Below are 13,150 nucleotides of genomic sequence, written 5' to 3'. Positions count from 1 at the left end.
CTGTTCTGACACTTTTCAATATTTCTGTCTCCACAGCGTTGCCTAAGTTTGCCGTGCACCCTGTCTCATGTGCTCTAGCTGCTTCGCATGGAGTTTTCAGATGTTCGAACATATCACTGCATAACACAATCGCCGAGCACCTTGGACAGGATGTGCAGTGGTATTCGCATTCTCGGTGAAAGTGTTTGTGGACTTCCGAGGCAGCCATCGTGAGTGCGCAGCCATGTCCTTGGTTCCAGCATTTAACCTGCATTACAGGAAAATAAGAGTCCACCATAAAACACTCGACAAATGCAGTGCATCACTGTAGTACATTGTGGGAATCGCCGCCGATAAACCCCCTCTCCCCCATTGACTACGACCCGAGCCATGATACGACGGCAGTGCGCATGCTCCACCCGTCGGGAAGAACATATAAAGAGCGACCGTGGACAGCCATGGGGGAGCGGCCGACAGACTGTCGCGGAGAGCGTTTGTGCATGCGGCGTGCGCCCCGCCGGGGCCAAGGTTAGGGGCCGGAAGTTTTGCTGTTGCTTTGCCTAACCGCTGAAGTTTCATTTATTTAATAAATGTTGTTCTAGTTGCCAAGCAGTCTCTGACGGTGTTCCTTGGGGCGGACGGCCACGAACCCCACATCTGGCGCCCAACGGGCATTGTCGTCCGCTGCCAGCAAGCATGGAGGCCGCACTGAAGAAATTGCTGGAAACTATGGAGCGCCTCGACATCACCTCAGCAAAATTCTGCGCGGCGAGGGGACACGCAGAGTCGGCAGCCTACCTGGCAGCGAGGGGCGTGGCGATCCCGACCGCCGGCATTGGACAATGGCGGGTGCCCCCGTTTGGACAGCTGAGCACACCGCCGCAACCAAACAGAGAGCTCGAGGTCGACACTGTCGACGGAGCAGAAGACGAGGAGCGGAAGGCCCCGGTTTGGAAAGGATGCACGCCGGCGCGAGAGCCCGAGCCTGAGTGCGGCAAGGAAGAGGTCACCAAGGAGGAGGAAGTGGTCGACGATGGTGGCGCGGAAAGGTGCCGCGGGGAACCCGATCTCAAGTGCGACAGTGAAGGGGTCAGCGGCGACGCCGAGGTAGAGCAGCTCCTGAACGGCGACGATGACGTGGACGCCGACAGAAAGGAGGACCAGGCCGCGGCAACGAAGGACAAGGCGAGGAAAGGAACGCCGACGCCTGCCGTGGGTGCCGGCACAGAGAAAAGCGGCACGAGAAAAGCTTCTGCAGGGGCTGCGGCCATGAAGGAGGTAACGAATACGACACCGAAGCCAGCAGCGGACAAGGAGCCTGCGCGCGACCTCTGCGTGAGCGGCAAACGCGGCATGTTGGTGTCCTCCAACACCGTCGGTAACTCCAGCACGCCAGCTGCACGCTGTTTCGCCTCCTTGACTACGAGCACCGCCGAAGAAAAAAACAAACGCGTCCAGCACCTGCATTGCAGCGAACGGCACGGAAAGGTGATCTCTGTCGAGTGCACGGGGAGGGGGGCCGGTGACGCCCTGCAGCTGCAAGACGGCAGCTGCCGCGTTGGCGGCCACGAGGACCACGGGCGACGTCAAGGAATACGGTGAAGCGGTTTCTTCAGAGAGGGGGGAAATGTTGGAATCGCCGCCGATAAACCCCCTCTCCCCCATTGACTACGACCCGAGCCATGATCCGACGGCAGTGCGCATGCTCCACCCGTCGGGAAGAACATATAAAGAGCGACCGTGGACAGCCACGGGGGAGCGGCCGACAGACTGTCGCGGAGAGCGTTTGTGCATGCGGCGTGCGCCCCGCCGGCGCCAAGGTTAGGGGCCGGAAGTTTTGCTGTTGCTTTGCCTAACCGCTGAAGTTTCATTTAATTAATAAATGTTGTTCTAGTTGCCAAGCAGTCTCCGACGGCGTTCTTTGGGGCGGACGACCGCGAACCCCACAACATATAACAGACGCTTTAGTAATATCACGTTGTTGTGACGCTGATTAAAGCATTCACAGCCGGCTAAGATCAAAGTCTTTATTTGTGCGAACTTGTGCCCATAAAAAGAGTGTAACTCAAACTCAAAGTACAACGATATCGGCGCAGATATCGGTTCGACAAAGACAGTGCTTACGCCTGTAACGGGTCCGGTTGCATGAGAAACAGAAGTAGAAGCGCGCCTAGCAATATGCAGAGCAAGGTATATCGACCTAAAAAAATAAAATATCCTTACCAAAAAAGAAAGCAAACCTACCGTACCTCCAATTACAGTTAACCAGCTAGCCGAAACACGCAGCGAGCTTCAAATGGGAATTAGCTTTTCTGGCTATAAAGTCTGAGGACAAAACCAGACGAGGACAGAAAAGAACACGCAAGATACACTGGCGCTAACTTTCAGCGCTTTATTGAGACGCGCAAAGCTGAATATAATAGGGCACTCGTCACCACACATGTTGCCGGCGCAGGAGGCAAATTATGACGCAATCAATGATAAAGCAGGTAACAATTATTTAGAAGATAGAGATATCGGTCAATTGACAAACGTTTATCATCTAAACTAACTAAGCTTTTCGCCTGAACTATTGCTCACGTTAGTTTGCGTCTGCTTCTTATGGCAATGGTACATTTGTTAAAGACTGGTACGCAGTTCTTGTCACACAGTGATCAACATGATATTAATGAGCACTAACAGACAATAATGCCAAGGAAAGTATAGGGGATGGCATTAGTAGTAAATGTAAGGTAAATGTGAAGAAAGAAAAGGGGATGAAAAGATAGCTTGCCCCGGGCAGGGACCTAACCTGCGACCTTCGAATAACGCGTCCGATGCTCTACCAACTGAGTTACCGCGGCGGCAATCCCCGCGTCCACTTTATGGGGTATGTATGTGCATTAAACGTGGGAGTGTCAGTCAGCGCCGCCAGTAGCCATGACGGCGAGTGTGGAACAAAAACTTTTTCTGCCTGTTGGCGTCACGTAGCACGCGAACTTATTACGAGCTGGCAGCTGACCATTAATCCCTCGCATACTACCTGAAAGCATCAAGTCTGCCAGAACGAGACCCTCGCTATGAATGAAAGAAAGAAGTGAAAATTTTAAGGGCTCGTTTTAACAAAAACGAGCCCTTGAAATTTCCACTTCTTTCTTTCAGTGATCTACACGGTGATGTTACACGGTGATCTTCGGCCAGCATTGTAACTAACACCACGATCTTCAACGCAATCACACTTTCTGAAATGCGCATCTAGGACCCGCCACACTTCTCCCTAACATTTCTACAATATTCCCTGACGCGAGCGTATACACACCTCCCACTTTTTCCTGTAAGAGTTTTGCCACATCAAATGGCTGAACTGTACACGACTGATTCCGCACAATCGACGAAATTCTCTTAATGCTTCTTCTTGCACACTGGATAACGAGGGAGGCTGGGATTCGTCACTCTGCACAGTTTCCGTAATTTGTCAGGAGCTCAAAAAACCACTTTGACATTTGCACTTTGCGTTTTACGTCGATGCGACAAGCCACGAACGTACGGGATAACAGCGTGCTTCTGCGAGCCAGTAACACTCTGCAACGCGTCAGACTGTTTTGACGGCCTGTTTTCTAGGATGCCTTAAGCGACACTAACTAGTAACTGGGTGGGATAACCGGAGGCAGATAGCCGGAGGGCTTGTTCGAGAAAACTGACGCCCGTTAGTTCTGGACATGATTTATGGAATGCAGTAGAAACGCATAACAGGACGATGTCCCTCCAAACTAGTTTTGAATGGGCGTTCTCAGTGTGTTCTCAGGATCCTAGAGAGAGCCGTTGTCACTAGTACTGCCATTTGAAACAAATTATGCGATTTATTTTTTTTCGGTTTTACGAGTCAGAAATTGCATGTCGGAGAGACAGTATTACTGAACGTAGGGGAAACCACTAGTTGAACCAGAGACAGAAAGCGCAAACAACCACATTAAATTTGTGCCTGAAGAAATTAATATTTAACTCATTGTGCGGTTTATTGATGTACTACATCACCTTGCATATGAAGGCGGGTAGCCTCAACAAAGACCTTCCGCTAGATATAGTTCTGGTGCTGATTCTCGTTTTCATGTACTCCAAGTATACCTTACGAGACCAAAGGCAACAGTGCCGACCTTAAATATAATAATAATAAAAAGACTCACTTTCCCAGTCACAGACCTGCGACCAGCATATCTATTTCTTTATCCGACAGAGATAAAGATGGGTAGCGTTTGCACTTATCTTCCAACTGTGCTTCCAGCCGAAGTCTTTTTCATAGGATGGTTGGAAGATAAGTGCATAAGCCACCCATCTTTATCTCTGTCGGATAAAGAAATAGATCTGCTGTTCTCAGGGCTGTCACTGGGAATGTGAGAAAATATTTTTATTATCATGTTTTGCTGTTGGACGGAGTGATTGCGCATGACCAATTGTTTGTTTGTATGTATATATGAGTGTTTCCGAAAAAAACCCCAGGCCTGCGCGGAAAGCGCAGCACAGTCACAGCGAAAGCTCGAAGAGCGGCATTTCTAGAGCCCGCTATAAACTCTCTTGTGGCTACTAATACAACTACACTAGCAACGTACCCACTACGCCACAAATCAAAATTGTTGTGGAGTTGGGAAGCACCCACCACGACATTACTCGTCATTCTGCGGAGAAGCGAGGTACCATCTCTAAGGCATTATGTGCAGTTTCTTGATGCGACGGCTGATGACGATGAAGAATTATGACTGAGCCTTTTGTAATGGGTTGGAAGCTTTAAATGACCCACTAGTTACGTAATTCGCATTCTGTGACGCCCGCTTGTTATTTCACTCTCCCACCACGCTTTATAACATACGCTAACGTGAGAAAGAGATAGAGAGAGGGAATTAACTTTATTGAGACCCGGAGGAAATGGGTAATGGGAGCCTTATGGGCTTCCTTTGCAACCAATAGAAATGCACTTGCGAGGAACCCACTACGCTATAAATCATAATTTTTGTGAAGTAGGGAAGCAGCTACTACGCAATTTTTCGTCATTCTGCGCAGAACCGTGGTACCTGCTAAACACCTACAAGGCATCATGTGCACTTTGTTGGTGCTGTGGATAATAGCGATGAACAATCATGGCAGAGCCCTTTGTGATGGGTTGGAGGCATTCAACAACTCACTCGTCGCGCAATTCGCATTGTGTGACGCCTCGTTATAGAATTCGCGTTGTGCGACACTTGGTTGTTATTTTACTCTTCTACCACGCTACGTTACATATGTTAATGTGGTTCCTTCCCGACATGAATCCAGTACAGGGTGTTTTTGCAAAGGAGTTTCAAGCACCGGCATGGCGCTAAGGTAGAATACTGGGCTCCCACGCAGAGGGCCCAGGTTAGAACCTCGTTCCATCCTAAAGAGAGAGAGAGAGATGCTGTTTATTAGAAATACAGATTTTTGCCGGCGTCGTTATACCGTTGGCCATCCTAAAAAATTTTGCTTATTTCGTTTATTTTTTATTTTGAGCAATAGTGGTTACAGACACCGGCGGCGGCGGCGGCGGACAACTACGGCGCTAAAAACGGCCCTTGTTATGATCTCATAACAGCTTCCGCTGTAAAATAAACGTCAGTTGAAAGTGAGCCCCTGTATCGTCTGTCTTGCCTGTGTTCCTGTGTTTCTTGCGCCATTGTACTATGTATGATGCGAACGGGGCACGATCACGCTATCGCGTTGCACACTTGAAGAAGCTCGAGCTTAATCAAGTTTTTTGTCCGCTTGTCCTGCTTAGAATACAAATCCATTACGACGTCGGCGTGACTCACATACCTCTGAATACATTCAATCAGGTTGGTAACGACACCACGTCGATCACGTCAGATAGCGTAGCCACTATTTTGACGTCTCATGACGTGAATACATTATTAATTTCCCTTATGCCTGTTCAGTACCCGTGCAACAGAACTAGATTGTAGTTTATAGAGAACTGTGCGCCACGCCTCACACATTGCGTCGAACGGTCGCAGAAAGTGTTTAGTCCGTCTCACATGGTTGTCGCCATCGTTGATAAGTTGCACGATCAGTGCAATGCTCGCTTTGACTTGTCAACATTCGTTTATTATAGCGAGGCTGCAAAATACAGAAGCTGTAAAACTTCCGAAATCGTTTATAAATCACTTCATTTCGCGTATGCGCTTTTTGTACGAGAACCGGCGACTTCGTGAAGAAATAATTAGGCTGGGTGAAGGTGTTTAGATATATGCATGTTATAGTAACCTGAAAATTTGGCAGAGTTCGCAATGCACGGTGAACTACAGTGCGACTACCGAGACGAGGACGATAAGGACGACAAGGGCGCTGGATTATACCGACTTTATTATATTTAGATGGGCGCATATATAAGCGGCAAAGAACAAGCAAACAACATGAAAACGAAAAAAAAATGCGTAGCTTGCCCTAAGGGCACAAGGCTGGAACTATCAGAGGAGCGACCTAGCTAAGTTTTGCTAGTAATGCCTAGCTTTTCCTGGAAATGCCAAGTTTTTGCTAGTAATGCTAAGTATGGCTAGACTTGGCTAGACATGTCACGTGACTATCAGTTACGTGGTCTATGACGGGAACATGTCACATGACTACCTATTACGCGATGTTGCGGGATTTTTAGCCAGGTGACCAGATGTTGCGTGATGTTTAGTCACGTCACTAGTGATTACGTGATGTTAGGCTACTTTAATCAAGCGACAAGTTATTACTTGATGTTTCGTGGTATTTAGTCGCATGACTAGTCTTTACGTGATATTACGCGATATGAGTCACGTGGTGTTAAGTTATTTTTAGTCACGTTACAGACTCACCCATCATAGTGTTTGTATTCCACGCCGAAGAAATCGGCACACGTTTTGTAGAAGCGAAGCAGAAGTTGATAAGCACGAAGCTGGCGCATACCGGTTCATGATGATAATTCCTGTTCGCACTACCCGGTGCAGAGAAAACCCTAAAGAGCTCCGCTCCTAAAGGAAATCGCACGATATTATTTTAGGAGCACGGAAGCCTGGGCAAATTTGTCTGACATGATAGAATAACTTCACAGCGCCGAAAAAACAAGGACAGACGAAAAAAAAAAAAAAGAACAGACGGCAGACAGCACCAGCGCTCGTGGTGTCTGCTCTTTTTTCGTTTCCGTCTGTCCTTTTTTCGGCGCTGGGAAGTTAACCCACACGACATATCAGCAAAATATGAATTCAAGCCATTAACCGTTATCGACATGTGCTCTGTTATGATAGTTGAACTCTTTCTTGGTAGGTGCAACTGATGCCACCCTTAAGCATTGGTTATCCCAGCGGTTAATTTCTGTTGTCGCGATTATTTCCCGGCTAAGTGTGTCCGGGCATTCACCGATTATGCGGCAATCGTCAAACTGGGGCTCACCGGTGCAGCGAATGGCAGGATGTGCGTCCTCTTTCTTTTTTACATTAATATTATGTTCCCTGAGCTGGTCATTAACACATCTCCCGGTTTGTCCAATATATCAATTACCATTAGTTTTGTGGCAAAATGTACATTGGACAAACCATTGAACTGTATTCACGGCCGACATCTTGTGGCACCACCATTTCTTACTTCCTTAGCGTAAGGTGGTACGAAAGGAGGACACAACTCCTTCCAGTCTGACCGATGTCGGTCAGACTGGAAGACAAAGCCCTCACAACGGTGGACGCGGAATGTATTACCTGAATCAGCTCGCTTGACGGCATGTGCAGCCCCCGGAAAGTGTGTTATAGTTTCGGTTTCGAGAACCGTGGGCGCTGCTAGTGGTTTCCACGCATCCCGAGATCTGCTGCAGAGCGGCAAGGTTGATTTGGATGTTCGAAATTGCTCTTAGTACGGTTTTTTTTTTATTATTATTGAAGTATGAGTGAACTGTACAGACCCCTTCTTTCTGTTTACTCCAGTTTTATTACTCCTGCAGTCATCGTTGTCTAGCACCCGTGGTCAAACCCACACCCGCGAGTGAGATACACAGCTATTCGTCTCACAGAAAAGCGTCCGTCTACCCGATATCACCTTCGCGTAGCCAAGTAGCGTTATTTCACACACTGAAGAACCAAATTTACGACTTTCTGCAGCGCTCGCTTACCTCTCGTGACAGTAGCTTTTCAGCAGGGATGTCCTTCCAGTCAGCGTCTTCGTCCGGGCACTTTTCACAGTCAATCGGACAAGTGTACCCATCCGCCGTTCTGCACTGTTCGTAACAGAAGTGACACGCTACGTGGCCACATGAGAGATGAGCGGCTGTCTTGCGTACGAGTCCGCATACACTGCACAGCCTATTCCTTGGCAGGGGCTTCACAAAGTGCAGAGGCTTCCAGTCTAAATCTTCCGTGAAGCCTACCAGTGTGTACTGCTGTGCCGCAGGCGCCATCGTTCCAGGCAGCTTGCCGCGCTGAAGGATAGGCTCCAACTGCAGCCGTTTCACTCGTGCGAACTATTCAGCTTATCTTGTTCCTTTCTGAGCAGTATCGGCCGCCGACACATTAGCAAAAGACTCATTTGAAAAGATGGCCTTCCCTCAGCACCAGTGTCGGCAGCATGAGATGCCGCGTTTGATAAGGAACCTACTGCAGTGAACGACAGAGCTTCGTGTTTCTTTCAATCGCTTTTACCCTTCGCCGCGCTGTTAAACATCTGAAGGCGTAACTCTCCACTAAAAAAATGCCATATACTGTTTAAGCATTATATGGAACCACTCGTGACATAATAAATGCTGAAAAATAACAACCAGATGTGTGTACTTTACTTTTAAATGCGAAACATTTTTTAGCGACCCAAAGGCACTTAGACCGTTTCTATTTATCGATCTATCAATCTAGTCTTTCTCGTGGCCGTCCTTTTAAACTGCCATGTACGAAAATTGGCATATAGGTTGATTTGAGCGTATGACGAAGCGACACGCAGGTAATCACGTGACTATACCTATCATGTGTTGCACAGTCATGTGTTGCACATGCCCGGATACTGCGGCTCGTTGTTTCGAGTATACGCTACAGGTTATTCACAAGTTATATCAATGAAGGCTTTGGATGTCTTAACGTGAAAGGATCTGGGAGCCCGTGTTGCTGAAATTATCATTATAAAAGCCAAAATCAATATTACGGCTCAAGCGGTAATTATGCCCTGGAATTCTACATGTCACTCAACTATTATACCACAGCGCCACGCCAGTGCTTCAAACTAATTCGAAAAACGACCCTATGCAAGCGCCATATCAGGGCAACGCTAATTGTGGCCGCAGTATCGGCTATCCGCTTTTATACTAACATATAAACATTATTATTGTACACATATGTCACCGGAAGCTATTGTCAAGCGTTGGGTGAATACGCCTACCACCCCTATCTACGTATGATATGCATATCATCACACCGTAGTTTGCACTTCGTGGCGATAAAACTGACTTCTGCTCGAACGTGGGCATAGAGTTTCCTAGAATACTTACTAGAGGGAACTCTGGCGCTAGTGTCTACGGGAGCTGCAGCGCATGGCGCTTCAGCCAGCATAGGAATGATGGGCAGTACGCTGATTTATCTAAACTTCATTCTTTCGGCTCCGTTTGGCTCTGCGTTGCCGGCATATGCCGCAACACGAAGTTCAGCAAAACTCAGCAGTTCTACTTCACAATTTTAACTTTTTTGCGCTCACCACTTCAAATCTGGTCACGCAGTTCACAATGAGCAATTCTTTCATCCGAAACGAACGCCAAAACACAGCAATAAACAAAGCCACAAGTGCGTTAGAAGCCATAAGCACGACGACTAGGCAAGTCCGTATACTACCCATCATTCCCATGGTGGCTGAACGATCGCAGCGCCAGATTTCCCTTTAGGCAATTGTAGGAAACTCTATCGACGAGAGTGTTCACGCTAGGTCGCACCGTGCGCTACCCTTTGCACGCCAGTGTAATCAGTATTTATGGTAAACGCACGATTTGCGCACAACTGCTCAATTTACTCAAACATGTCGTTCTACCACGTAACGCTTGGCTCAAAGCAAAAAAAAAAAGCGTCTACCATAGGCTGCTACTCGCTGAATGCTTCGCACGAAATTGATTCCCCCCATTCGTGAGATCTGCTTAACTTTTTTTGCGTTGTACCTTACTTCGTAGGTAGGATTTGGCTATGTACTTCAGTTTCCTTTCCATTTTTCCAATATTGCACTTGTCTTTTATTTTTTTATGTTAGAATTTTTGTTTTTATCTGCCAGGCAAAAACTGACGTGGCATACTCTTTGGCTTCAACTGTGTGTATAGTTAGTTGTGATCACTGTAATTTTGTTCTTTTTTTGTTTTATCTAGCCGAAATTATGTGATGATGTTGCTTGCAGTGGTGCTTTGTTAAAACGAGAAGCCCTGTAGGAAATTGAGTAGTTTTGTGCATATCGTGGCATTACTAGCCACGTCGACTAAACTGAAATGGAAAGGGTAGCTCATGGCCCGACGTAACATTTCCACGGACGTTACAGCAATGACATCACTTTCACCGCAACAAAAGTGCACGCTGCAGTGTGATGAACCGTATATATAATAATTAGCGGTTGTCGGTGTAGTCAAGCAACGCTTGACTCTAGCTTACTGAGTCACAGTAGTATATTTGTAATGCTTATAACATCGTAGTTAAAGGGGACAGGAGGCACTGCAACCGCAATTGGCATTGCCACGACACGACGCTTCTATGGGGTCTTTTTGCAAAGCAGTATGAAGCACTGGCGCGGCTCTGTGGTAGAATACTTTATTGAGGTGCAGAATGTGTTTGTTCTATTCCGGCTCGAGCCGTTAAATTAATTTTTACTTCCACAGAAATTTTAGCAGCGAAGCTGTTCACACCGACCATTGGTCCGCGACGAGTGAACATAAATAATTATAATCATGAACCGACACGCGCTCTCCGTCCTCTTCGTCTTCTTCGACTTCGCTCCCACAACACGTGCGCCGATTCGTCCGACGGGGCTTGATACAGGGAGAGAGAAAGAATAAGAAGAAGAAGGGAAGAGAGAGAAATAAAGGGAAAGAAAAAAATTATTCGAGGAAAAAAATACTTCATGAGGTGGGATTCTAACCCATGGACACACGGTTCGAAGGCGAGCATAGTAACCACTCCGCTATCCAGGCACGGTAACAGAGCATGACATAGCATTTTGTAGTAAAGTATACAAAAAGGCGGGAAAAGGAAGTGAAGCTGAGGAGGAAAGATGTGAGGGTGTGGAGAAGGGAAAAGAGGAGAGGAGATGTTAGAACATAGCATAGAAAGAAACAGAAAGAGAGAAATAGTGGCAACGAGAGGGAAGAAAAACAGAAAGAGAAAGGAGGACAGAATGATACAGAATCAAAGAGCGATAAATATGTAGGCAGAAAGAGAAACAGATAAAAACAAAGAGGAAGCGAGAAAGACAGAATGAAAGTAAGAACAACAAAGAGATACAAAAAAGAGATACAAGAAACAGAAAGAAAGAGATAGAAGAAACGAAGGAAGAGAGAGAAAAAAGTAAAGAGAAATAAGGAAGGCCACCCAGCCCTGCCCTTCTTTCAGGCAGGCACCACTAGTTTTGAAGCTGCCAAAATGTTTGATAAATCGGAGGGACAGATCGGAGGCAACGGAGGCAAAGATACGCAGAGGTTTTACTGCTCAGATAGCAAGCGTGTTCTCTTAGGCGGACGCGCAGTCATCCCGTATGACCGAGGTACGTGCCACCTCACGACACCACTCCGCTTGCTAGTGAGAATTGCGTAGAGGGATTTTTAGAGCACATTTCACCGCTGGCAGCGGCCCGTCCATGCTGCAACATTCTCTCAACGCTTGCGCACACACTTGCCAGCTTTTTGCCAGCACGGAAGACGACACTTGCGTCCATTGCCGGCAGTGCGGTTTGTGCAGCTGAGCTGAACAAAGCCGCTGTACGGATGAGGCACCAGGGCCACCGCGCGCGTGAAAGTGCGGAACCAAATAAAACAATAGCATCAAAAGACAAGTGCGTCAGCCAACCATCACTTGCTCTCACCGATGCTGCGGCGTCGTGTCTGCAACGTCTGCAACATGCTGAATTTGAAGCTATTTCTGGAGTGATAAGATTTTGTCAGCGCCTCCGGTTCTGTTCAAATACTGCACGTTTTTTAGGAGCTTGCTCCTTAAGTTCACGCCTTGTCCGTTGTCTGCGTGTACAATAGTTGTCATTGCTCCCACTAGAGGCGCAGCTGCGCTCTCTCCGGTGATTTGAAGAATGGCGCGCCGCCTCTCAAGGCGGCGCACACCACGCTCGGCCCATGCGCTTGTTAAATAGGTGACCGCTACGCACCTCTCGGTTGGTGCTCGCTTTTGGCACGCTTCCTTTCTCTTCGCCGGGAGATCACTCAGTGAACAGAGGGCCGCGCCTCTCGTTTGGCGCAGTTGCTTTCTCTTCGCCGCGAGCTCACTCAGTGAACGGAGGGCCGCACCTCTCGTTTGGCGCACTTCCTTTCTCTTCGCCAAGAGCTGACTCAGCCAACGGAGGGCCGCGCCTCTCGCTTGGCGCTCGCATTTGGCGCGCTTCCTTTCTCTTCGCCAAGAGCTCACTCAGTGAACAGAGGGCCGCACCTCTCGTTTTGCGCACTTCCTTTCTCTTCTCCGGGAACTCACTCAGTGAACACTCTTCGTTGCCGCTCCGCAGCATGAACACCCCAGCCAAGGCAGCAGCGCGGCGAGCTCGCACCGCAGCATCATCTCCGGCTCGCCTCCAAGGCACCGCGGTGAGAGGCCAGGAGGCCGAAGCGAAGAGGGCTAATGTATATATTTATTTATTTATTTATTTCAAAATACCGCAGGCCAATTGGCCCAAGCAGGAGGGGCAATACACATAAAAGAAATATACAAGGACGGCGTGATACATGTGATGGTACAAACTAGAACTAATACCGAACAAGAAAGGCTCGAGAACAGAAGACAATGGGCAGATAAACTTAATAACGCTCATATATAGTAATGAAACAAAATGAGCACTTAGAAAACATTTAGTCTAACAAAAAATATGCTCTTCCAGAGCCTGAACGAAGTGTGGTGACTTAACGACTGAATCTAGAAGTTTATTCTAGTCCTCTATAGTTTTGGGAAAGAAGCTATTTTTAAATGCCTTGGTTTTAGCGAAAATTGCTTTCAATGTATGAGGTCTGGTG

General features: G+C 47.6%; 1 protein-coding gene across 1 annotated transcript; it reads left to right on the top strand.

Annotated features, from left to right (window-relative positions):
* Positions 1 to 675: 675 nt before the first annotated feature.
* Positions 676 to 1,581, top strand: LOC119403438 (scaffold attachment factor B1-like). The gene has a single exon (XM_037670372.1). The coding sequence runs from the start codon at positions 676 to 678 to the stop codon at positions 1,579 to 1,581; it is 906 nt and encodes a 301-aa protein (XP_037526300.1).
* Positions 1,582 to 13,150: the final 11,569 nt, after the last annotated feature.

Source organism: Rhipicephalus sanguineus, chromosome 8, assembly GCF_013339695.2.
Source record: "Rhipicephalus sanguineus isolate Rsan-2018 chromosome 8, BIME_Rsan_1.4, whole genome shotgun sequence".
Classification (NCBI taxonomy): domain Eukaryota; kingdom Metazoa; phylum Arthropoda; class Arachnida; order Ixodida; family Ixodidae; genus Rhipicephalus; species Rhipicephalus sanguineus.
This window is presented reverse-complemented; position numbering and strand designations above follow the sequence as displayed.